The sequence below is a fragment of the Aptenodytes patagonicus genome, chromosome 7, assembly GCF_965638725.1.
Source record: "Aptenodytes patagonicus chromosome 7, bAptPat1.pri.cur, whole genome shotgun sequence".
NCBI lineage: Eukaryota > Metazoa > Chordata > Aves > Sphenisciformes > Spheniscidae > Aptenodytes > Aptenodytes patagonicus.
The window spans coordinates 53,247,639-53,272,489 of NC_134955.1; the positions used below are offsets into that span (position 1 = coordinate 53,247,639).

Sequence of the window (24,851 nt, forward strand, 5' to 3'; positions counted from 1 at the left end):
TGTTCTTTGCACTGGTACAAAAATGAGACATCTAATAAAATATTTTATTTTTTTTTAGTCAAGGTATATATTAACTTTCCAGAATCAGATGCACTGCCTACAAATAACCTCCTGAAGTACTACCAGTGCCAATGAACTTACATATGCTTTCATGTTGCTGTTTTCTTTCTCCCTTTTAAAACTTTCATTATTAGTTGTTATTATTTAGGAGAGATCAGCAGAACTAGAATTTGAGTTTCCCATTGCCATCCAGTGTTCCTTGCACATGAATTCTGTGCCTTTACTCTTAACCCCTGCTCGTTTCCATCTTTTCCTATTTTTCATTCCTACTTCTACATTAAGTGAACTCTCCAGTCCTCTTCCAACCAACTCTCCAGTCCTCTTCCAACCAACTCTCCAGTCCTCTTCCAACCAACTCTCCAGTCATCCCAACCGATTTGCTTTCAACTTTTTGTTTCTACTCAAGCTCAGATAGGAATGTTTCACACATCTACTTATTTCAGCCAATGAGAGGCGTATAGGCAACTATTTTAAATTTTTTTCATAGTAATATGCCCGGTTTTTAACTCTTTTACAGGTGATTTGTTAGATAGGAAGATTATATTTCACAGTAGTGGCTCACCACTGTAAACTCTGTCTACAGTTCTTGGTATTGCTGTGACAGAAGACTGATAATCTGGCTTAGCTGTGAATTCTTATTTTGCTTGCTAAAGTTGCTGTTTCCTTGGTTGCTTATACTGGGACAGCATGGTTTATTTTTCACATTGAATTACTCTTAAAATAAAAAATGTCTTTTCAGCTAGGGTAACTGTAACAAAGGTAGCCAACCTTTGAAAAGGACCTGTTTTCTATATTAATGCAGACCACTGCCAGCTGGATGGACTATATCCCCACATCACTAACGCGCTTTAGAAAATGTTTTCCTGCATCTCGGATACCTGCTGTTTATGCTGCAAGAAAGGGATACATGGTACTTTATGCAAACAATGAGACGTTTTCCTTGAATAAATTTTCAGTTTAATTCAAGCCTGTTGAGGAGTAATGATGCGGGATGATAAACAGGCAGGCAGGGATGACAATTCCAACACTAGCATACTGAACGGAAATTTGTATCAATTCCCTACTATGCGCACACTGTGCTTTTAACAACATATGCACATCACAAAAGTTATCATTTACACTTGCGTTTTCTTTTAAAAGAATGGACAAGAAGGACATGATTTATAAAATTAAGTACAAACTAACTGTAAAATATTATGGTAATGGTTTAGTATGGCTGAAGAGGCACTCTTATTCCAAGCTGCTCTATTTTGTGCTTACAATAGTCTGACAATATTATCCTTTAAAGTAATATTTTATTGAAAAACAAGGTTTCATTTTGTTGGAAAGTAAGCTTCCAGAAGAGATTTTATTGGGGTTTTTTCTCCCCCTGAAATTGGTGAGATTTGTAGTGACTCTAATCTCTTGTGAAAATGAATTCCAAAGCCATGGACTAGTGCCCCTACTTAATTTTCAGTACTGCAAAGTACAATTCCATTGAGCCTAAAGGACAGAGACAAAAATAGAAGGCTAGATGAGACCTGCTCCAAGGTCACCTGAGCTCCATCCACCGACACTACTGAAGATAAGGAGCAGAACACTTCAAATTTGATCTTGTGGTCAACAAAGAACTGACACAGCACGTAAAGTAATGGAGCAGCAAGCTCTCATCATCCTACGTTTGTATCAGTTGGGTCATTTCACACTGAAACAGCTGAAAAGCACTGCATTATTCTGAGAAATAAACTGTTGCAATTCTAAATACTCCAAGTAACAAATAAGTGAATATACAGGACAGGTGTCTCCTACAGCATCGAACAGCATGGGAGGGTATTTTCCTGATCAGTTTTGGATAGGAGACAAAGCACGCTCTTTTCTCTGGGAATCCAGTTCTGCATATGCAATATAAGCATTTTAAAAATTTCATTTCACTAACTTCAACATCAAAAAGTAAATGTCCATGTCACCGTAGGAAAATATAGAATAGAACAGAACACTGTTGAACACTAAAACCAGATCTGAAGATACAGAGTAAGAACCAGGGAATATTCGAAAACTAAAATATCCCCTCATACTTCTTGGTTTATAATTTGCGCCTTCTTGAATACATTTAGTATTTCTATAGATGCACACAGGAGGGTATCCGTGCGTGTATATATTTTATTTTTTTTAAATATACATACACTTATATGCATATAAAGACATCTCAACATATAGTCTAGAATGTTTTTCACACGTTCTTCATAACTTCATTTTTATTCATAATCACACTGTCATTATACAGCTGTCTGAATAAGCAGTCCAATCGCTTTTCAATTAGTTAATTCAACAAGCTGCAACCATCCTGAATGTACATTTCTAAATCATCAGTAAACCAAGAGTCTCCTTACTACAGACTGACTGCAACCTCTCACACATACATACCATTCATCACTTTGTCACCTCCATTCTACCTGATCAAATCATAAACAGTGATTTTAATACTTCAGTTACATACATCATCCCATCCAGTCCAATACTGCCAGTTAAAACAAACGCATCCTTATAAGAAAGAATAATTAACTGTTATTGATTTTTACCTAGAATTTCAAAGCTGCAATCTAGGAACTCATATGCTTGTATTTTCACGCTATTTAAAATCATTAATAAGGGAACTTCAAATATTATCTAGAAAGTACAATGCTTTCTGAAACGAAAATCAACCTTCAACCAGCAAATAATACAGCTTCATGAAGCTACCTTAGCAGTTTCATGCCTCGTAGGTTAAAACAACCAGAAATTGATTTGCTTTGTTTTTGAAGTGATACTTGGACAAGTTAGAAGTTGAATCTTGCATTATATTACTGTATATGACTTACTACCATGAGAGGAAATGACTCTCTCAGTTTGGCATGCACAAATTAGATTGCAAACCACTAAGTGTTTTTTTGCTGCCTACTTTAATCACAAAACCATATGCTTTGAATGAATATGGAAAAATATAATGAAAACTTACGTAGCAAAAATACAATAACTTCATAGTTGCATAAAACATTTTGATTAAAAGAAAATCTTACCAAGCATTTTGAAAAATTTTATTAAACTTTCACTGATATATCTTCACTTTTCAAAGCTGTATACTGTTCTAAAAAGCTGAATGAATACAGTAAAAGGCAGCAACATAGGACAAGGAAGAGTGATTGAGTCAAGCTAAAATGACTAAACATACGTGTCTACAAATGAGCCAGGTGTTTGGGCTTATATTACCGTTCATAGAATCAATGGACTCTAGAGAGCTATCAGACAACCAGACAGTAGGACTCAATTCACGGAATGACAGAATAGCTGATGTTGGGGAAGAACTCTGGAGAGCTTCTAGTCCAAACCTCTGCTCAAAGCAGGGTCAGATAACAGCAGGTTGCTCAGGGCTGTGTCCAGCCATGTTGTGAGTATCTCCAAATGGACAGAGATGCGGATGGAGACTCCACAGCCTCTCTGGGGGCCTGCATCTTTGTTTCAACACCAATTGCCTAAATATAGGAGTCCAGGCCTTCTGAGATGCTTTTGGATTAATCAGACATCCACAAAAGAAAGTCAGATAAAGTAGATCCATATTCTTTGGGGGAGGCAGCTATATACTCAACTCTGGTATATAAAATGTCACTATATATACCGACACGTGGGCAATTGAACAGAGTAATACATGTCTACTTAAGGCTAAACTTAAACGCATTCCAGGCTCTACTAAGTCCATCAATGATAAAGGGAGACAGTACATAAATAAACACCTAAATGTATTTCTCAATCTAGCATTCACTTTCTACCACAATAGCGATCTTAAGCAACAGAAAGAAAGGAGGGGGGGGGGGGGGAATATTCAAATTAGACATACTGAGTCTCTATCTTCCTGAGGTTAGGAAAGCTAAAGCCCTGATAGAATTAAATCTGGCCAGGGACATCAAGGGCAACAAGAAAAGATTCTATAGGTACATTGGGGATAAAGGGAAGATGAGGGAAAATGTGGGCTCTCTCCAGAACGAAACGGGAGACCTGGTTACCCGGGACACAGGGAAGGCAGAGGTACTCAATGACTTTTTTGCCTCGGTCTTCACCGGCAAGTGCTCAAGCCTCACCGCCCAAGCCACAGAAGGCAAAGGCAGGGACTGGGAGAGTGAAGAGCCGCCCACTGTGGGAAAACATCAGGTTTCAGACCATCTAAGGCACCTGAAGGTGCACAAGTCCATGGGACCCGATGAGATCCATCTGCGGGTCCTGAAGGAACTGGCGGATGAAGTTGCTAAGCCACAATCTATCGTATTTGAGAAGTCGTGGCAGTCCGGCAAAGTTCCCACTGCCTGGAAAAGGGGAAACATAACCCCCATTTTTAAAAAGGGAAAAAAGGAAGACCCGGGGAACTACAGGCCAGTCAGTCTCACCTCTGTGCCTGGGAAGATCATGGAACAGATCCTCCTGGAAGCTATGCTAAGGCCCATGGAGGACAGGGAGGTGAGTCGAGACAGCCAGCGTGGCTTCACCAAGGGCAAGTCCTGCCTGACTAACCTAGTGGCCTTCTAGGATGGAGTGACTACATCAGTGGACACGGGAAGGGCTACAGATGTCGTCTATCTGGACCTCTGTAAGGCCTTTGACACGGTCCCCCACAACATCCTTCTCTCTAAACTGGAGAGGTATGGATTGGATGGGTGGACTGTCCGGTGGGTGAGGAATTGGTTAGATGGTCGCATCCAGAGGGTAGTGGTCAACGGCTCAATGTCCAGATGGAGATTGGTGATGAGTGGCGTCCCACAAGGGGTCTGTATTGGGACCGGTACTGTTTATCTTCATCAATGACATAGACAGTGGGATCGAGTGCACCCTCAGCAAGTTTGCAGGTGACACCAAGCTGAGTGGTGCGGTCAACATGCCAGAGGGACAGGATTGCCATCCAGAGGGACCTGGACAAGCTGGAGAAGTGGGCCCCTGTGAACCTCATGAGGTTTAACAAGGCCAAGTGCAAGGTCCTGCACATGGGTCGGGGCAACCCCCTGTATCAGTACAGGCTGGGGGATGAAGGGATTGAGAGCAGCCCTGCCGAGAAGGACTTGGGGGTACTGGGGGATGAAAAGCTGGACAGGAGCCAGCAATGTGCGCTTGCAGCCCAGAAGGCCAGTCGTATCCTGGGCTGCATCCAAAGAAGCGTGGCCAGCAGGTTGAGGGAGGGGATTCTGCCCCTCTACTCTGCTCTGCTCTGGTGAGACCCCATCTGGAGTACTGCATCCAGCTCTGGAGCCCTCAGCATAAGAAAGACACGGACCTCTTGGAGCGGGTCCAGAAGAGGGTCACAAAAATTATCAGGGGGATGGAACACCTCTGCTATGAAGAAAGGCTGAGAGAGTTGGGGTTGTTCAGCCTGGAGAAGAGAAGGCTTTGGGGAGACCTTCTTGCAGCCTATCAGTACTTAAAGGGGGCTTATAAAAAAGAGGGCGGCAAACCTTTTAGCAGGGCCTGTTGCGACAGGACAAGGGGGAATGGCTTTAAACTAAAGGGGCGTGGATTTAGACTTCCTTTAGATATAAGGAAGAAATTTTTCACGCTGAGGGTGGTGAAGCTCTCTGGCACAGGTTGCCCAGAGAGGTGGTGGATGCCTCATCCCTGGAAACATTCACGGTCAGGTTGGACGGGGCTGTGAGCAACCTGATCTAGTTGAAGATGTCCCTGCCCACGGCAGGGGGGTTGGACTAGATGACCTTTAGAGGTCCTTTCCAACCCAAACTATTCTATGATTCTATCATTGAAATTGTTTAGGAACACTGACCAGGTGACCTTACACTGCCCTTTCCAGTTCTCCAGAAATCTATTTAACATTTCGTATTAATTTAAAGAGATATACTTACAGCATGTGCTCCCTGTATTGTCCGTACAAGATTGATTCCTTTCCATACATATATATCTCCATTCAGTGCACCAGAATATGTCACTTCATCCCTTGCACAGGCTAGGCACAATATAGTTTGGAGATCACCAGTTTTGCCAAAAACACCACGTTTTGGTGTCAATGAATTGCCACACAAGCTCCAGAACTGCAAAGTAAAGTGATTCAGAAAGATGGATATTTTGCTAATATCCTGTAATTTAATACGTACATGTGAAAGAAGTAACTTACCTCCAAAAGACATCATTTTTCATACCCTTTCCCCTGCTTTAATTCTCCAGTTGGTTAACAACTTTTTATCTTATTAGCCAACTTTATCTTTCCATAAAATCAGCATTGTAGACTAGGTGGGAAGGAGTTTCAGGGTATCAGTATTAAATCAAACTGATATTCTTTCAAATTGTATTTTATGAGTCAGTTGTATTTTCAGTCATTTTTGAAAAGCATTTCATAATAGAATTATCTGATCTTTCTTTGATGTAAGACTTCCACTTTGCAAATGCTGTATTTGTACTTCACGTTACTTTAGGCATTTAAAGATTCAATCTAAGCATGTACATTTCTGATAAGGTTGCCATTTGCTCTGTTTGAAAGCAGCTGGTTTTATTATAGACTTACCACTTCTCATCAGAACCACTGATCATGCAAAGCAGCCATCTAAGGCGGACATTTTTGACAAGTTTCTAATAAACCATTAGCATGTGATTACAGCAATCACATGAGAGTGAATTTCTCCTAGGTGATCTCCAACACGTACTAATGTCTCCTAAAGACACATGCAAAGTCTCTTGTCAGAGCACAATACTTGCCAACCAAATCTCCAGCTACACTCTAGTTTCTGAGATCTCTGCAGACAAGCAGCACTTGCAAATTCCCTTCAAACCCTCCTGTCCAAACATGTAAATGTGCACTGTAAAGTCAACAAGCTGCTGGAGTAATCCAGTGCAAAATGTGAAAGCATTTATTTCATCACTGCTGACAGGTCACTCTTATATTGTCTCAGCGTGTTCCCTGTATACATGTTTACGAAACTGTATTTCACAGCAAGTCTCTCTGTTACCAATAATCTATTCAAAATTCTTAGCAGAGACTCCAGTTAATACAGGATAATGTAAGCAGTTTCAATGAACTGATTTTTGTACCGGCAATACTGTAATTAAGAAATAACCGTATACTGATTAGACAAATCCCTGTATCTTAACTAGTATTTCTTTAACCAAAGTACACAGGTTATAGATTATGTTGTTGCTCAAGAAATAACTGCACAATCACTGCATAAATTAAACACCTAGCTCCAATATGGAAGTAGGTAACATACCTAAGAGAAGTAATTCCTCAGTACCAGTTCACTTGGAATTATCTACATAACTTGATTAAGTAGTATTACAATTTGCATAAAATATCATGTGAGGAAAAAAAATGATAGTATTACAAACATGTAAGTAATTATTGATATCTAAAAGAACAAAAAGGAGGGATGATTTAAGAAAAATACACATCAACAAAAATCTCTTGCCTGATCCAAACGCCTATAAGTCTCTAGGATTCAGATTTTTAGTTAATGTTTTCTCAAAGGAAACACCAATTATTTTTAAAATGCTATTGTTATTTAAAAAGGCTTCGTAGAGCCTTAAAAGTTGCTCAAATAAACTTTTGCTTATCTAAATAGTTATGTTTTGACATCATAAAGCCACCTTAAATATACTAAATCACTGCTGGCAAATACTAGCTCACTCCTGGCATAACGGTCCTTTTAGATCTTGAAGTAGAAAAAAGGATCATTATTAATCAAGCTCATGGAAATCTGTAAATGACACGCTAAACACTATGCTAAATTAGAGATGTATGCAATCTAGCCAACACATTGAACACTTTTTCCAATAAACCATTAATAAATACTAATCTAAAAGTTCACTGGATAAAAAGCAACACATTTTTCCCACCATAGGAACCTACACATACGAGCAATACAGAACTTTCAAGCTGCCATCTACTGCTGTTATGTGGTAACACAGAAGACAGTGCATGGGAGAACGCTGTGGCTTTAGGAAACATATTTGATGGCAGTCAAGCATCGATAATCCTGCTGACAGAGTTAAACCTGAAAAAGAAGCTGTTTCTGCTCGGCAGTTGGTACATGGATCAAAGCAGAGTGTTTTATAGAAACTCTCTGCTTGAAAAAGACATGAACTGTCCAAATTATGAATCCTGTAACAGGTACAGAGTTCAAATGTTCAAATGTTCAAAATGTTCAAATGTTCAAAATGACAAAGGTAGGAATAACAGCAGGGAAAAGAAAAGAATTAAAAGAAAGATCAAGCATTTTCCTTTCTCTTTCCACTGTATCCCCATGCTCTCTCAAAATGTAAGAAATCGTTTTTCAACTCATTTCACCTCTGCAGTGTAACAATTCATTAATTGTTCAAGAATCAGAAACTTGAGTACCTGGACTCACCTTAAATGTGTGCATCCTGTCTTATGCTACTTGGGATTTCAAACAGCATGTTTTAGACAACCTAAATTTTAAATTATATTACGAACATTACATACAATGCTACTGACAACTGCTTCATTCCTTCTGCACTCCTTCTGTCGGGGCATGAACTCCTTTGAGCAGAGATGGTCTGTTTTCCACTAGATATATCTTGTAAAATGCCTAATGTAGTCAGGTGTGATCCGTGATTGCAGTTCCTAAGAAGTAACATTATTCTTACAGAGGACCTTTCATATTATAATTATATATTCCTTTTAGATTCTATTTTTATATATTTTAGAGAGTATGAACTACTGCAGCTTAAATATTTTATGAATTGACATTTATTTCATTACCTTGATGTGTTTTACGCCACAGCTGACGAGCTTGTTTGGTTGGTACAAATCCCAAGAAATATCAAATATCTGCACAAAAAAAAAACCCCAAGGATGTCAGCAGAGATGGCCTTTCTAGCATGGCACAGTTAAAACAGTAAAAACTTGTAGCAAATTAACAGACAGCTAGAAATGCTTTAAATGGAACTACTGGATTGCAATGTATAGCTCATATTAGTTCTGTTTGTGGTTTTTTTCCTAGAGTTAATTACAACACATGATAAAACAACGTAAAGGTTTGTTTACGGACTAGAAAAATTTAAGAAATTATTTGCATTTCAATTTCCCATATGGGGATTAGGGTCTAGGAAGTGCATTAATTTTGCACTTCCCCTACATGCTTACAGTCTCAATAAACCATACACAAATAAACAGTGAGTTACACATTTTATTTTAGAAATAAATGTACATATCTTAAATATCTTCACATATCTTAATACATATCCAAGCTTTATGCAAATTCAATTTCTAAAACATAAAATGTTTTTTGTTCAGACATAGCTCTAGTATATATATACAGACATGGTTTAACAAACTAAAATTACATTGACAGTCAAATTCCTTAGTTATACTTACTCTGTCTGTATGACCAGGAGCCATTGATAACAATTTTCCTTTTCTCCAGTCCCATACACAAACTGTGTTTTTCGAATCCAAACCAACTGAGACCAAACGCTAAAAATGTCCAAATAAAATAAGAAAAATAACTCAGTATATTAATGAAAGCTAGAGTCATAATTTTGAATGATAACAAATTCATAACATATTTGAGTTAGAAGCAATAGCTACCTTTCGATATATAAGAAAACTAAAGATACATCATCTTATGCCAAAGTTTCCATAGATGCGTTTCTTCAGTTATGACACCGTGATCGTAAAGAAGTAAGATCTTCTCGGATAACAATAGATTTCTGACTTATAATGTTTAATATATATAATTACATATAGCACACATGGCAAGCAGCAGCCAGGAGACATTTGCAAAAAGGAATAATCTCACTGACGTTAATGAAGCTACATGTGTTTACCTTTAATTACATATACCTTGAAGAATTTAAGTTTTTATTTTACAAGTTCAGGAGATACAAAGAAAAAGTATTTTCTTCAATCTTCCTGGAATCAGAAAAAGATTAAAAACAGGTAAAAGCTTTAAGAGTCTTTTGCCTGATTCTTCAAAACATGTATGAGTAACTATTCCTTTCTGAATCCTTTCTGAATCCTTTCTCAAACCGGAATCCAACAAGACCCCAAATATACAAATTTTATGAAGTCTTTAATACTCAGGAGGAGTCTGAAGCCAGTTAAACTGTAAAATGAGGAAGGACAAAAAGATTGTTCCAAGAAAATACAGAAAAACAAAAGTTTGAGATCCTCCTATGCTCTCCAGCCTGTCTTGTCTTCAACTGTGAAGATATTTTGCACAGATTTCTTGACACAAATCATTGACCACATTGACGAACAGTCCACTTTTACTATATGTTAACCAGTCAAAATGTTATTTTTCCCTAAAGAAATTCTCAACAGAAAGACTAACAGCATTAAAGATCAGATAAAAAGAAACTGAGTGATTTTGAGTTTTGTTTTGAAAGAAAATTAAGTCTTTTTGATCAGTTTATGCATGAATTGTGACATCTTAGTTTTGATAAACAAAAGCTTTGCAAATCTTTAGGACAAAGTTTTTTTCACTGTTCAGCAGTTAATACCTACACACATTAAAGCAAAATTTAGGTTCAATTCCTATGTAGATTATCAAAGTGAGTTTGCAAAAGCCAAACCAAACCCCAAACTTAAGTAAATTTTTTCCCAAAGACAGAAATCTATTCCCAATAACATCATTTCTTTACTGCCTGAAAAGTTCCAAGATTCTGAGAAGAAAAAGAAACAATACAATTGCTATCCATGCTCCCTATTTATTAATGCCAACTTCAATTTTTCCAATACTGCAAAGTCCAACCTTCCTATTCCATCCTTGAAAACATTCTCGGAAGGAACATCAGTTTCAATTCCAGCTACACTTCCAACCAGTTCAATTCCAGTCCTACTGCAGAATGAGAGGTGTAAATGCAGACTAGTTTTACAATTACTGCATACCCATCACAAAATATTTGGGTGATGCCTTTCCATAAGCCAATACACGACTTCGCAAAAAGGGAGATTAAATGATGTTCTTGGTTCTCCTAAGAACTAGAAAATCTTCTTACCAACCAGCACACCCCCACAGTGGAGTAGAGCTCAGAGAAGCACAAAAAAACCCAGTGAGCTCAGGGAAGAATGCACCATAAAGCAAGCTGAACTTCTCTCAACACCAGGGAGACTGGAGGGTAACCTTGGTTTTGGGTAAGGCAGCTGCACCAGTAAATCATCAGGTTCCCCAAGACAATTAAGAGAAGATAATAAATAAATAATAAATAATGTCTTCCTGAGCTAGACAGATCAGTTGGGGGTGGGGAGGAGAGTGTGTATGTGGCACAGCCCAACATGAAGTATAAAAACTGAACAACTAATAAACTTTGAAGAGGGCAATGGGCTTGACCTCACTTCAATCCACATATTCCTTCCTGGTGACTGGAGATGCCCAGCATTGTGACAGTGATCATACAGAGACCAGGAATAGGAACCACTTTTTCTTGTGATTCATCTGTATATTGCAATTGCTGGTGTTGTGATTTCAGTATACTGCTGTATCACTCTACTAAATCAAAATCCCATATAACGCCAAATATATCAAATAAGTATGTTTAATATCAACCCTCTAAAAGAACCTGGTCAGGGACTCTGACAAACTTGGATTTAAAAGGATAAGCAAGATGTACACAAACATATTTTGTGGATCTTTCTGAACTGGATTTGTGTTTTGCTGTATTCTGGAGACACAGATCTTGAAAAACCTGTATCCAGCTTTCCTTTGAGACTACAAAATTCTAACAAATGCCACAAAAAAGGTGATCATATGGAAAAGCTGAGAAAAGTGGACTGCCTAAATTCTGACCATTTATGGCTTTATAAGAATCAGTACTGGGTACTCCTAGAACAAATCACAGATCTACATTCAAATCTCTCCAACACACACAGAGGATGAGTAACTGCATTCTAAAAATGAGTTAGGGGACTTCAATCCTAATTAGATACATTTTGACTTTAAATTATTAAGGCTGTTCAAGTGAGGAAGTGACATGAGTTTACACAGACAAGAACAACGTAGAGAAAAGATATCGCTGTCAAGTAGAAATGATGTTCTAGAAAGAAGCTGACTCTAGAAGTTGACTCTCTAAACAATGAGAAACCTAAATGATAAAATTTGTAGATCATTCCAACAAACTCAAAACCTCCCTACAACAATTACAACACGTTTTAACAGAAACAAGTTACGGCTAGGCTTTCCTCTATTTGTGTTCAATAGAGCTCCATTTGATATTGTCTTAATAAGGACAGCAACTGGTCTCTACAAATACATCCTCACTTGAGAAAGCAGTAGTAAGTAACAGATATTGACCTTTTTAGCAAGCAAATGGAACTGAGAATATAGCTAAATCTGAACATCACATTGCAAGGCTAAGGGGGAGGGGAAGAAATGCTGCATAAGACGAGGAGAGCACAACTGCAGAAAGGACTCGCACGGCTAATACCTCTTCAGCTGCTATCTAATGTGTATTTTCCATTTCTAATACGTCAATCAAGAAAGCCTCTTTATTCATAGGAGCAAGTGTCTGGTAAAAATGATCTCCCTTGTAAGTAGCAGCTCTGAGAACCAATTTACTCTCAGAGAATGTTTTAAAGTAACAAAATGAGAATCCAGTAAAACCTTTTTCTTGACTCTTAGATCCAGGATACATGAGTCTGAACAAACAATCAAAATGTGGAGAGCCATCAACGCATGCAAAATGCATGACAGTGAAGGGGATACTGCCTGAAGACATTTGGAGTCCAAGATGAGTAACACAACAGGATTGCCATCACATTGTGCACAAGACATGCCCCTGCACAGGGGAGGGCCACTATCTCCAACCATTTGGTGTAACCCTGAACTGTGGCCCACAGACCACAAGAATCTCCCTACCACCTCATCTCATTCAAAACTCTTTTGAAGTTATACTTTTCTTGCCACATATTTGTGAGTCAATACACTTCCTAAAAAAAAGAAAAAGCTACATAACAAGATTTCTGACAGATAAACAATTTAAGTGTTTGAAAAAAGAATATTAATTACATACCTGACCATCTAAATCAAAAGCCAAGCAAGCTATACCATGTGTGTGAACATCTTTCAGAACAGATACAGTTTGCACAGTGTACGAGTCCCACACGCAGATGTATGGTTCTTTTCCAACTTGACCTGTTGCCACCAACACACGTTCAGGATGCAAAGCAAGGCTGCCGAAGAAAAAGATATAAAATATTTTTGCATGAAACTTTTACATTTGCCAAGTTGGTTGCATTAATATTTTTCCTTTAAAATGATTTTACAATATTTTCCCATTGATAGTAGATACTAACAAATCATTTTGTATCACAGATTCCACAAGAGCTGTAAAATTCCCTTAATACAGTACGTGCCACCACCTTTCTTGAATTTGAACCTTCAAGCCTTCTCCAATTAAACTAATTGCATAAGTCATTAATCCTCTGTTCCAAAACACAGAGTTTATTAAATTACGTCAGATTTTCATGCACTATAGAAATACCTATTTTCCCTTTCTATTTCTTAAACATTTAAAAACACAAAGGATGGACAACAAAAGTTAGTGTTTAGCTATCTACACATCTATCATCAATGGAGAGAGATATGCATCTCCAGAAGTACTTCACTCCACATACTACTTGACATCCTTTTTATGAGAGGATTGAATAGCCTTCTGAAGCTATCACTCCACTGATCATACAGCAAGCCAAAGCATGACTAGCTTAGACTAGATGTTATGACTAGACTTCAGATGACTAAACTGAAGTGAAATGAATTTTATCTTAAATGTCTTAATTTTAATACAGAACAATTGGGAATAGTTGATTTTGAATAATTATTAACTTTTCAGATTTCTAACATTGCAGAGAATGTTCTTATAGTTTGTATTTCAGAGTCTTTCAAAGTCCACAGAGGATCATCACAAGTGTTTTGTCAACTCTGGGACCAAGCTAGAAAGCACGCTAGTCAGCAAGACAGCTTTTTGTTTTGTTTATGCAAGCAAGCTGCAAGGGAGGACATGAGGTCTGAAGATTCATATTTCATAATACAGAAAAGTAAGTAAGAATATGTTCTAATAGAAACCCAAACAAGCTACTTGATGACATTCTACACAGACTAGGTACAGCTGTCCAAAATTACATGAGAAATACCACATGTGAGTCAGGAAGATAAAATTTCAAAAGTTGGCTCTTTCATTTGGCTAAAAAATTTCCTCCCCTAACTAATCATAGAGTAATGATCTCGAGAGACTGCTGGACAGAACCACTAACAACATATACTAAATGTATTTATCTTCTCAACATTACTTGGACAGGAGAAAGGTTGATCACTTTCCAATGGTAAGATGATCTTATACCTGAACGCAGATTTTCATAAATGAAGTTCAAAGGGTGGAGACAAGGGGAGTCTATAAACATAGAAGAAATAGCCAGGATAAAGCTAATCAGGAAATGACCAGAAAAAAGATCTAACTCAAAAGATGTATACATTTGTTAAATACAAAAAGAGCAAGAGAAAACCATGTTAGAAGTTGCTTAATATTTCATGAATTCATACTACACTATGCAACACGCTTTTATATTTTTTCTATTTTCATATAGCATTTCAGTTGGTTGATATTGCTTGACAAATTCCACAACTCTGAGAGGAACCTTTAACTGCAAAATTTCTCCAAAACGTAAAAAGCCTCTGGACCTTTCAACTTTTCTATGGGAAAGATAATGCTACTCCATATTATCCTCAGCACCAGGATCAAGCAACCAACATTTCCCCACTTTGCTTCTCTTCAATTCCAGAGTTATTTCTCTGGTTCTTCCCTTCCTTCTTTATTTGACAGAGCAACTTCATAATTAAAAAACAATGCAGAAAGCAGCTGGCAGGCAAAACTTACCACATTTCACTTCAGTTCTGTCACCTAATCCTGACCAACACCTGCACATCTCCCAGAGCACACACAAGCAGATGGTGTATGCATGGGGAAAAAAGGAAAAACATCTGGAGGGGGAGAAAATGCTGCATTCAAAATGATCTAATTTTTACAATGACACCACAGAGAGGGAGAGATAAGACCACATGGACAATAAAGAAATTCAAGAAGAGAAAGGAATTGAAAAGAATAGGTAAGGAAAAAAAAAAAGAGACGGAAACTAGGAGAAAAAGTAAAAACACAGCAGTCTTATGACTGATTCACGACCACTGCAATAGTGTACTTAACTCTGCTATTAGAGCATTGTGCAGTTTCAGGCAAGTGAAAACCACCCCACAACTGCAACTTTGAAAAACGCTCAGGCACCACCCTGGACACGCACACATGCAAAAGCACCCCCACACCACACCTTACAAAACACTTTCCAGCAACCAAAAATTAGCTTAGCATGTTTCTAACTAAAGACCAGAAGCAACAAACGCAACGCATCAGAGATGGAAGGGACAACAGTAAAGGCACTACCAAGAGCCAGAAAAATGTCATCCTAGCTCAAGTGTGCCAACTAATTCCACTTGAAGCATACTAGGTGAATATAGAGAATGTTTCCTCTCTAATTAATAAATGGCAAATGTTAACTAATAGCAATATCACAGTATTAGTTCTTTCTATATCATGGTATAAAATACTGGCTTAAACAACTGAGCCCAAATTCTGCCTTGATATGGAATAATGCAGCACAAATTAAGATCCAAAGCCTGTATTTTAATCACAACAGAAAACACTGCAGAATTATCAATGTCCTTCCCCTATCACTTCAGTCTCTATAGTAAATCGCTAACAACCTTTCTAGACAGTCACTGAAAGCAGAAGAAAATAAATATACAATAAATCTTTTAAAACAGCAAGCTTTTTTAAAAAATGCCAATATGCAGGGATTTCAGGGAAAGTGAACAGCAGAGCTGTTGGCAGTGGCTGAAGAAAGCACATTCCCTCACCATTTCTTCCAGACCAAGGAGTAAAGGATAGGTTGAAGTACTACTTGCAAGTATTTTATCTCACTGGCTATCAGGACAGACAGAAAAGGGAAGCATGGAAAGAGTCAAGGGACTGCTATTTCTATTACCAACACTAACAAAAAAACCTGCCACACTTATTTACATGATTTTCATATGAACCGTGAATGGTAAGAAGGTGCTTTTCCTCAATATTCAAGTCTTGGCTATTATTACACCCATAGGGCACCATGCAGAATTCCAGGTCTGAAATTTTGAGTCCTGATCAAAACTCGAGGATTAGACTCCAGTTTTAAGCAATATGGAGACCCTTTTCAGTTCTTTCATTGGATCATGAGTGATTAAGCAATCCTTACAGGCATAGCAATTAATACAAAAATATAGTATCTTGGTCTAACCTCTAGAGTAAAAGCATTGATACAACTCACATATTCAGGAACTTTCATTATTAAAACAGCCCTGAGCAATGCACCTTAAATAGCTTCTTAGGTGCAGAAAGAAAAAGATATAACTAGAATGGGTGCCCGGAAATGGATAACCATAAACATTTGCTATAGAGGGACTACGTTGACTCATGGGTGTGATGCAGTAAACAGGCTCAAACAATGAGTGCAAGTTGTCTCTGGATACCCCAGGTAAGATCTCCAAGTCACCTCTACAGAGGTGTTAATAGCGTACAACTATTGGGATGGTATTTAAAGTAGTTGCTTACTATCCATCCAGTCAGTCCCTGAGGATAGGCAGAAAAGCGTGAGTGTGGCTCAGGTCTTAAGACAGCTTCCAAATCTGTTCGTGTGGGCTCTGTGGACTTAAGTACACTGACCCTCTCACACAGATTTTCTTGCATTTTCTCTCCTAGGGAGAAGGAGGAGATTGCTTAGTGGAATGAGAAGCTCTGCACTCAGAAGGAGAGAACTCATGTTCCATTTACTGCTGTGGTGATGAAAGCTGGGATGACCTATCCAGGTTAGACTGCTGAAACTGTGCTTGCATCTAGCCCACACAGCTAGACTGTAAACTTGTGCCTGATTTCTTCCCTCTTCCTTGAAGGATGACTAAGCTGATGAATGAGATATCGCTGCTTGTCCAAAAAAGGAAACAAATATTCCTAATGAGACAAGTTCTTCAGGCCTTCTTGCTTGCCTCTGGCCTCTGGTCAGAAGACCTGGGCTTTTCAAGAACAGATGTTAGATCTAACATAGCATCTCTGAAGAGGCAGATATGAAGGAAAATGTCCAAAAGGCAAATGTGACCATGAAACAAAGCAGGAATTAGGCTAACAAACTGCTAAGTCAAATTAATTTTGAAATTGGCTATAAAATTCGATACTTCTCAGAAGAGTTCAGAAGTAGAAAATTTGAAAAATCTGCCTGTCACTATTGCAACAAACCAAATAGCTGGATCTGTAGAGAACTGAGATTTCCACTGATACCTCTGACTGACAGGTCTTTCCCTAGATAGATATTCAAAGCAGGCTGAAATACAGTATTACAATTTTAACAGTATACTGAAAAGGGGTATGTTTCTCAATTTAGTGCATTCAAGCTCCTCTTTTATACTTCATACAGAAAAGGTTCTTTCTCCCTTTTGGAGCAGTATGTAAGCATTCCCACCATTTTGACCAGATCCATGCACTGTACAATACCTATGTTAGATTAATGATATTAAATATTAATGGCAGCATATAAAAAAAAGTATAAAAACTGTCCATACTGTGTCTGTTTGGGACGAGACCAGAGACATGGACATGACCCTCCAATTTGTGTGAGGTTTGTAGTGGCAGGGGATCCTGAAGGAGAACAGTCTGTAATAAACTACTTTATTATAAAAGAAATTAAGATTTTTCCATCTTTACTTGGTTTGTGCTGAGCATTAACAGGCATTGATTAATACAGACAAGCTGCAGACAAGGATACAGTATTAAAGATGATGTTTCCTTAGCAACAATATTGGATGAAAATCCAAGAATATATTCATGTGACTACTCCTGAGCTTCATAAAACTAGGGCACCAGTAAAAATGCACAAAAGAACACTGCAGTAAAATAAGAGCATCTCAGATATCTATTAAAGTGTGAAATTATTTCTATGAGTAAATACAGAAAAATATTGTCATTGTATGTTTACAGACATTTTACATATAGTTGTGGATATTTTCTTATTTGCTGCCATTTATCCATATTTCCCCAGAAAGAATGACAGGAGAAGCTACAAACCATTTCTGTCATACTATTTAAGTTGTTAAAACAGAAAGAGCTGTAATCAGCAAACACCTCTCCTCAAAATGTAAATAGATCAAGTCAGAGCACACTTACTTTCCGTAGACGAAACAAAGCAGTACTCATCATGGAGCATCACTACTGGGTCTTCCATATAGTTATTGTCATAGCACCAATAATGTCAAATATAGCTTTCTGAAGATTCCTTAAATTGTACAAGCATGCAACTTCAAAGTAAGAGAGTCTGAACTAGAGACAGGGAGGGTGGACTAAAACTGTACATTGATTATTCCCAGCTGCAGTTTATCTCATTACCATTCCATATTCCCCCCTCTCGGATCTGAATGTTTTTAGATTAACAAGAAACATTTATAATCAACCTGGAGAATCCTAAAAATCGCTTTGGGCTCCTATCTGTTCCAAAACTCAGCAGAAGCTGGGGGGGGGGGGGAAGGACCAGATGAACTTCAAAGAAAAGGGAAGAGTTAGAGAGTGAGTACAGTAACACTGATGCAAAGTTCCCAACTCATCAAATATGAAAATTGAGGAAAAAGATTCTGGGAACTATATGCCACTTCACACAGATGCCCATTTTTGCCTTGCATAGTCTCATCCTCCACTGCTGAGGAAAGGATTGGCTTAAGCTTTCTAGTAAAAGAGTTACCATCTCTAGAGAAGAGATTAAAAATAAAGATATTCCCCTTCTTTTCAAATATGATTTTGCCAGTGCCAGTGCCAATAGGAGAACTCATATTTTGACTGAGTACGGGGTGCTGGTTTTTTCCAAATTCTACATGATCTTGACACTTTCATCACCAGGTTTTCACTATCTGAGGAAAGTTTCTTTTCTAACACGTTCCTTGAAAAAGAAGGCAGCAAAATTACTTTAATTTTCCTAGCAAAAAACTCTTCTCGCAGAAAAGGCAGAAATATCATATACTCCAAAATGATTTGCAAATAAATTTGCTAAGACAATGTCCTATTGTCTTTTACTAGCTATTCATATGGAAGAAGCAATTCTGATTATAATAACTGATGGTACAATAATGTGACATACTAAAGCCTGAAAGTAACCAAGGAATGGAATCCCACCTAAAAAAATATCCAGCTTCTTTCTTTCCTCCTGAGACAATGCAAGGACTTAAGACTCATTCTTTAAACCATTATTAGATATAAACTGTCAAACATAACCCCCCCAGTACCAGCAACAAAAAAGAGAAAAAAAGGAAAAAAAATACAGAAGAGCAAGATCTCCAGAAAGAAGAGGTACTGCAATCAGCTGTCAATAACTTAAGAGGGAGGCAGTCCAGCTATTCAGCTCCTTTAGGTCACTACATTTGATGACCCGAAAGAGATCCCTTAACAAATCAGCAAGCACTATTAAATGATTTGGTTCAGATCTGTCAGTCACAAAGTTAGAAACCAGTTCTTCACTCCTGAATACAAGTGGTGAAAAGTATACAAGCCTACAAAATGATCATAGATTAAAAAACTGAGGCAGCCTAAAATTAAAGTGGAAATACTGACTTCCCATTCTAACCAGTTTACAAGCTAAGAAACTACTTAATTAGCTTAAGTAGAGATTATCATGCTGTAGCCACTTAATTATGTGGACAAGTATGTGGGACAAGTATGGCTATAAAATCAGAACAGATTTAATTTCAAATAAAGTTTGCAATGAAATACAGGCTAGAAAGGGAAACTGAATGACAAAAATTCTTATCACAGTTATAATCACTCTCATTTTTCAGTGCACGAAAACTCATTGCACTGTTTGCTGAATTAGAAATATACAGAATAAATGATTTAAGGTCAAAGAGGCGTTTACTTCAAATCTTTTAACCAGGGAAATTTCAAAAAATTATTTCCAGAAAAAGGTTATTTTGGATGCTTCTGACCTCACAAGTTAACTAAATAAACTTCCTTGAGGTACAAACTTTTATTGTTTCTAAATCTTTCACTATCATGGTAAAACCCTTCAAACAACCCTTCATCCAGTCATTACTGTTTGCTTCTTCTCCATAAGAGATTTACAACAGTTTTTAACTGCTAGATTAATCTTCCTTCTATTATTTTTAAAATTTATACTAGATCTTCTAGTATTACATGGGGGGGGGGGGAATCGCAGATTGTACAATTTTCTTTCATATTTCTGAACAAGTAGATTAAACAGCAATTCAGTCTTCTCTCCTATGGGATATATTATGAAAAACTTATCTGAATATGTGAGAACTTATAATCTGAATAAGATTCAAGAGTGGTGTCACAAAATAATTAGTAACAACTTTTGAAAAGTTTTTCTTTTATACAGAAAGGTCACCCTGATAAAATTAGCAGTTGGTTTAAAATAAGGAATGGTGGGAAGAAGGCACTGGCAGAGCTGCTAGGGAAATAAGCTGAGATAAGCACAATATTCTGTGCTTCAATGGACTGTATTTCATTACCAACCAAAGAAGGTTTAGAGCAGAAGAGAGCACTAAGACGATCTTTATCTTGCCAACCCTGGAGACTGCAGATACAATAGATTTCCTCCCGAGCTCTTGAGAACACCAGGCCTACAGGTGTTCTGCAGGTGTTAGTCAGAGGTGTTTTCCTACAGAAAATGAAAGCCAAGGACATCTATAACACTTGTCTCAAATTCACCATCCCAGCATCTAACTTCATGCCCAGAAAGGTGAAATGAGCCAAGATACCACTTGAAGTTGGGTCAACATCTGAACCATTATTTAGAAAAACTATAAAAATGTGATGGAGGCCACATGTTGCGGTTTAACACCAGCCGGCAACTGAGCACCCCACAGCTGCTCACTCGCTCCCCACCCCCACTGTGGGATGGGGGAGAGAATCGGAAGTGAGAAAACTCATGGGTTGAGGTAAGAACAGTTTAATAACTGAAATAAAATATTATAATAATAATAACAACAACAGCAATAAATTGTAATGAAAAGGAAAATAACGAAAAGAGAGAGAGAAATAAAACCCAAGAAAGACAAGTGATGCAAATGAAAAACAACCGCTCACCACCCGCCAACCGATGCCCAGCCAGTCCCCAAGCAGCGGCCCCCCTGGCCAGCTTTCCCCCAGTTTATGTACTGAGCATGACGTCACATGGTATGGAATGCCCCTTTGGCCAGTTTGGGTCAGCTGTCCTGGCTGTGCCCCCTCCCAGCTTCTTGTGCACCTCCAGCCTTCTCAGTCAGTAGAGCATGGGAAGCTGAGAAGTCCTTGACTAGTGTAAGCACTACTGAGCAACAGCTAAAACATCGTTGTGTTATCAACATTATTCTCATACTAAATCCAAAACACAGCACTGTATCAGCTACTAGGAAGAAAATTAACTCTATCCCAGCCGAAACCAGGACAGTGCAGAGCAGAAGTATTTACATGAAAGACTGTCTGCTAAAACAAACAAAAACCCCACATGTACCAGAAGCATAAACAAAACAGGAAAGAAGCATGGGAAAATGCAAGAATACTGAAGGGGCTCCAAGGTCAATGTGTATTTGGTAGGCAATGAAAGCTGTTGCACATGTGGGCTCACAAACTTAATTACTAAAAGCCACTAAAATGGAGAAGATGGATAAAGAGCATTCATGAGCAACACTTTCAAGAAAATACAACTCTTCTGCTCTAAAATTATGTTTATCTCAAGAATACTGATCCAGTTGACTATTCCCAATGAGGTAATGTCATGTATACTGTAACCTGCAAAAGATAAAATCATGATTATTTATAAATTAATTTATTACTGAATAATGTTCCAAAGGCTATTCATTTTTATGGTATTAATTTCTATGGTAGAAGAAACAGCAACTGATAAAGCAATAAGTAAAAGAGGAACCTGTAACTAAAAATGCAAATATCATCTGAAGTGTAACCTCGATCTAAAAAACACCAAACCAAACATTTCCCAGTTCTTCAAATTTTCCTGTTATTTCCCCAAGTACTCTGGAAGACTATTTAGCTTAAAATGTCACACTCACCACAATACATCTTCAGGCAATTTCCAAATACTGTCAGATGCCTTGTCTTGATCTAAGATAAAGCATTGTTCACCTTGCTTGCTCTTGTAGAGGGATTATAAGCAGGGAACGAGGATTAACACAGTTCTAAAAGCCAGGAGAAGGTTTATACAGTTGTCAGCTAACTAAAACATAGAATTAATCCACTCATTCTGCATGCATGCTGTCTTGATAAAATGGAGACATCTCACCACTACTCACCTTAAATGACTAAAATGCATAAATGTTTTTAAGTGACTTCTACCCTTAAGTATGTTTTGGTTTTTTTTCCCAATTGTATGTATGGATAATGTTTGCATGCACCTACCTCACAGTCTGACATTTTCAGGAGCTTTATTATTAAAATAAGTCACCCTATAATTCAGAAAATTGAAGGGTTACTGTTATTTTTAACATTATATCCAACTAGATTTAGTCACAAGAAATGTGCCACATAAATAGAAAGAAGCAAAGCAGTAAAATAATTCTTTTCCATCTAGTCTTTTAGAACATTGTTATAAAACTGTGTCATACCTACAAATTTCATTCTCCAATTCTGGTAAAGAAAAAAATACAACATGTAATCAGGAGTGAAAAGTGTGAGCTAGAGGTGAGAACACAATGATTTTACTATGAGCACTTTGCAAACATGATTTTCAGCTTGGACACATTTGCTTTATTATTAGGCCTGGTCCTTTGCCTCAGTTTCGCTTCTCTTCTGTTCAGTTGAATTCTTCACCTGCATCAAGCATTTTATTTACATATAATTTTATGTCAAATGTCTAATCAATGTATCTTGTATGAAGCCAAAGGAAGTCTAAATTGTAATACATCCTATAGTCAACACAATGTAAAAGGCAAATGAAAAATTTCCCTGCATGTCATCTTTCACAGATCTGGCTAAACCATCAGTGGAAGTACCACTTGTGGTACCTATAAAGCTGATCACTTTGTTCAAAATGACATTATTCTCTCCAAAGTTACGGCATGAACTCTTTGGACACATTTCTCTTGTTTCTTGGGGGTTTGAATTCAAGAGTCATCTCTACTCCAAGTCACAGCAATCCTTGTGAAGAGGAAAGTTCAAATCTGAACAGAATGCCAGGGTCTGCTCAGGTGTCTTCGTGTGCCAGCCACAAATCCTACCCACTATCCACTGATTAGGCACAGGTCGTTCTAAAAGGATGCGTAGGTGAGGATTTTCTGAAGATGGGGTCCTGGTTCTGAGACTGGATGTGCATCCCAGCAGTTTGTTAGCTGAATCAAACGCAGAGAAATCTCTTGGAACTAATCTAAAGCATACGTTTAAGATTCTTTTATTTCCACATATGTATCTTAAAACCTAGTAATTCTCTTTATATTTGGATGGTCTGAAGTAAAAGAATTCCTGTGAACAAACTGGCATACCTCAGCACAGAAAAAGAGGCATTTTAATTCACAGCTCAAGAGGAGTTATTACTGCCATTGTATGAATCCCACTGCTTTTCAGCATAGGAACATCATTCTGATGCAAAACAACGCTAATCCACAGACAAACAATACCAAGATACCTCCAAAAAAGTGAGCCCCCAAAAATATTTGTCAAGGATGACCCCATGAATATTTAAGTAATAAGAAGTTGCACATCAGTCTTAAGATGGGAGTTAAAATAAGGGATTTTTTTTTGGCTAAAATGAGAGGCAGTAACACATGTTTTTAAAGCAGAACAGTCAGACTGATCTGGGCATACAGATACAGGTCTTGATCCATCCTGTCTCTAGGCCAAAGCAATAGGCACTATAAAGAAAACTCCCCTGAAAAAGCTTGGAAGATCAAGCAGTGACATGAAATTATAAAACTGTGAAAAACAGCTGGAAGGATTGTCCACTGTATCTTCTGAAGTAATATCTGAATACCCGGGGCTTTCACAGAAGGAGAAGCATCAGGCACCATCTTACAGATCCTATTAAAAACAAAAGGAGTCTACCAGCAAGCCTCTCAACGGTAATGAGGATTCCCAGTTAAAGGAAAGTCTTTTTCAACTAGGCCGATGAAAATTATTCTGAAGAAGAGATATAATATTTCTCTAGAGATTTAATAATATGGGTATCCTCTAGCAGCTAGGTAAAACAACAGGAAAAACTGCTTTTCTAACAGAAATGGTCACACAAACATATCTTGCTTTAAATGCAGCACAGAAGTGGAATATCTCACCTATCGCCAAAATAATAGGTATGTCAGGATGGGGCCTTCAAAGGACAGATTTTCTTCACATTCAGAGGCTGATGAAGATGTCTCCAAGAGTGACTTCGCTCAACTCGGGTATCAGCTACTAATGAATATCAAAGTTTGTCCTCTTTCTTAGTAATGCTGACATCACTTTTGCCATTTTCATGACCAAAATTGAAGCAGAAAGACAAAAACTTGAAATGAAAGTAAAGCTGGTCAACACCAAAAATGTTCCAGGGATTTGTTATCAGATGGTGCACACACTGGAATTCTTTGTGGTTGCTATCTTTTGCAATATATAACTGATAGGTGTCATAAGCCCAGCTTAAAAATTCAATCATATCTTTTGCTACCAAGAGTTAAGGCAATCTTGGCTGATTCTGACCTTTTTTGTGCCAATCAAGCACTGCATTTTGAAAGTCTATTACTATTGTAATAGCTACAACAGCAATACAAACAATGATATTGGTTCTTTCTTGTAGAAAT

General features: G+C 37.8%; 1 protein-coding gene across 1 annotated transcript in view; it reads right to left on the reverse strand.

Annotated features, from left to right (window-relative positions):
* Positions 1 to 24,851, reverse strand: part of EML5 (EMAP like 5) — a 116,431-nt gene that overhangs the window by 81,312 nt on the left and 10,268 nt on the right. Inside the window, exons 2-5 of the mRNA XM_076345251.1 lie at positions 13,030 to 13,189; positions 9,395 to 9,493; positions 8,780 to 8,848; positions 5,913 to 6,098 (exon numbers count right to left, since the gene is read on the reverse strand). Of these exons, the coding sequence (XP_076201366.1) occupies positions 5,913 to 6,098; positions 8,780 to 8,848; positions 9,395 to 9,493; positions 13,030 to 13,189 (514 nt within the window). The remainder of the gene's footprint in view (positions 1 to 5,912; positions 6,099 to 8,779; positions 8,849 to 9,394; positions 9,494 to 13,029; positions 13,190 to 24,851) is intronic.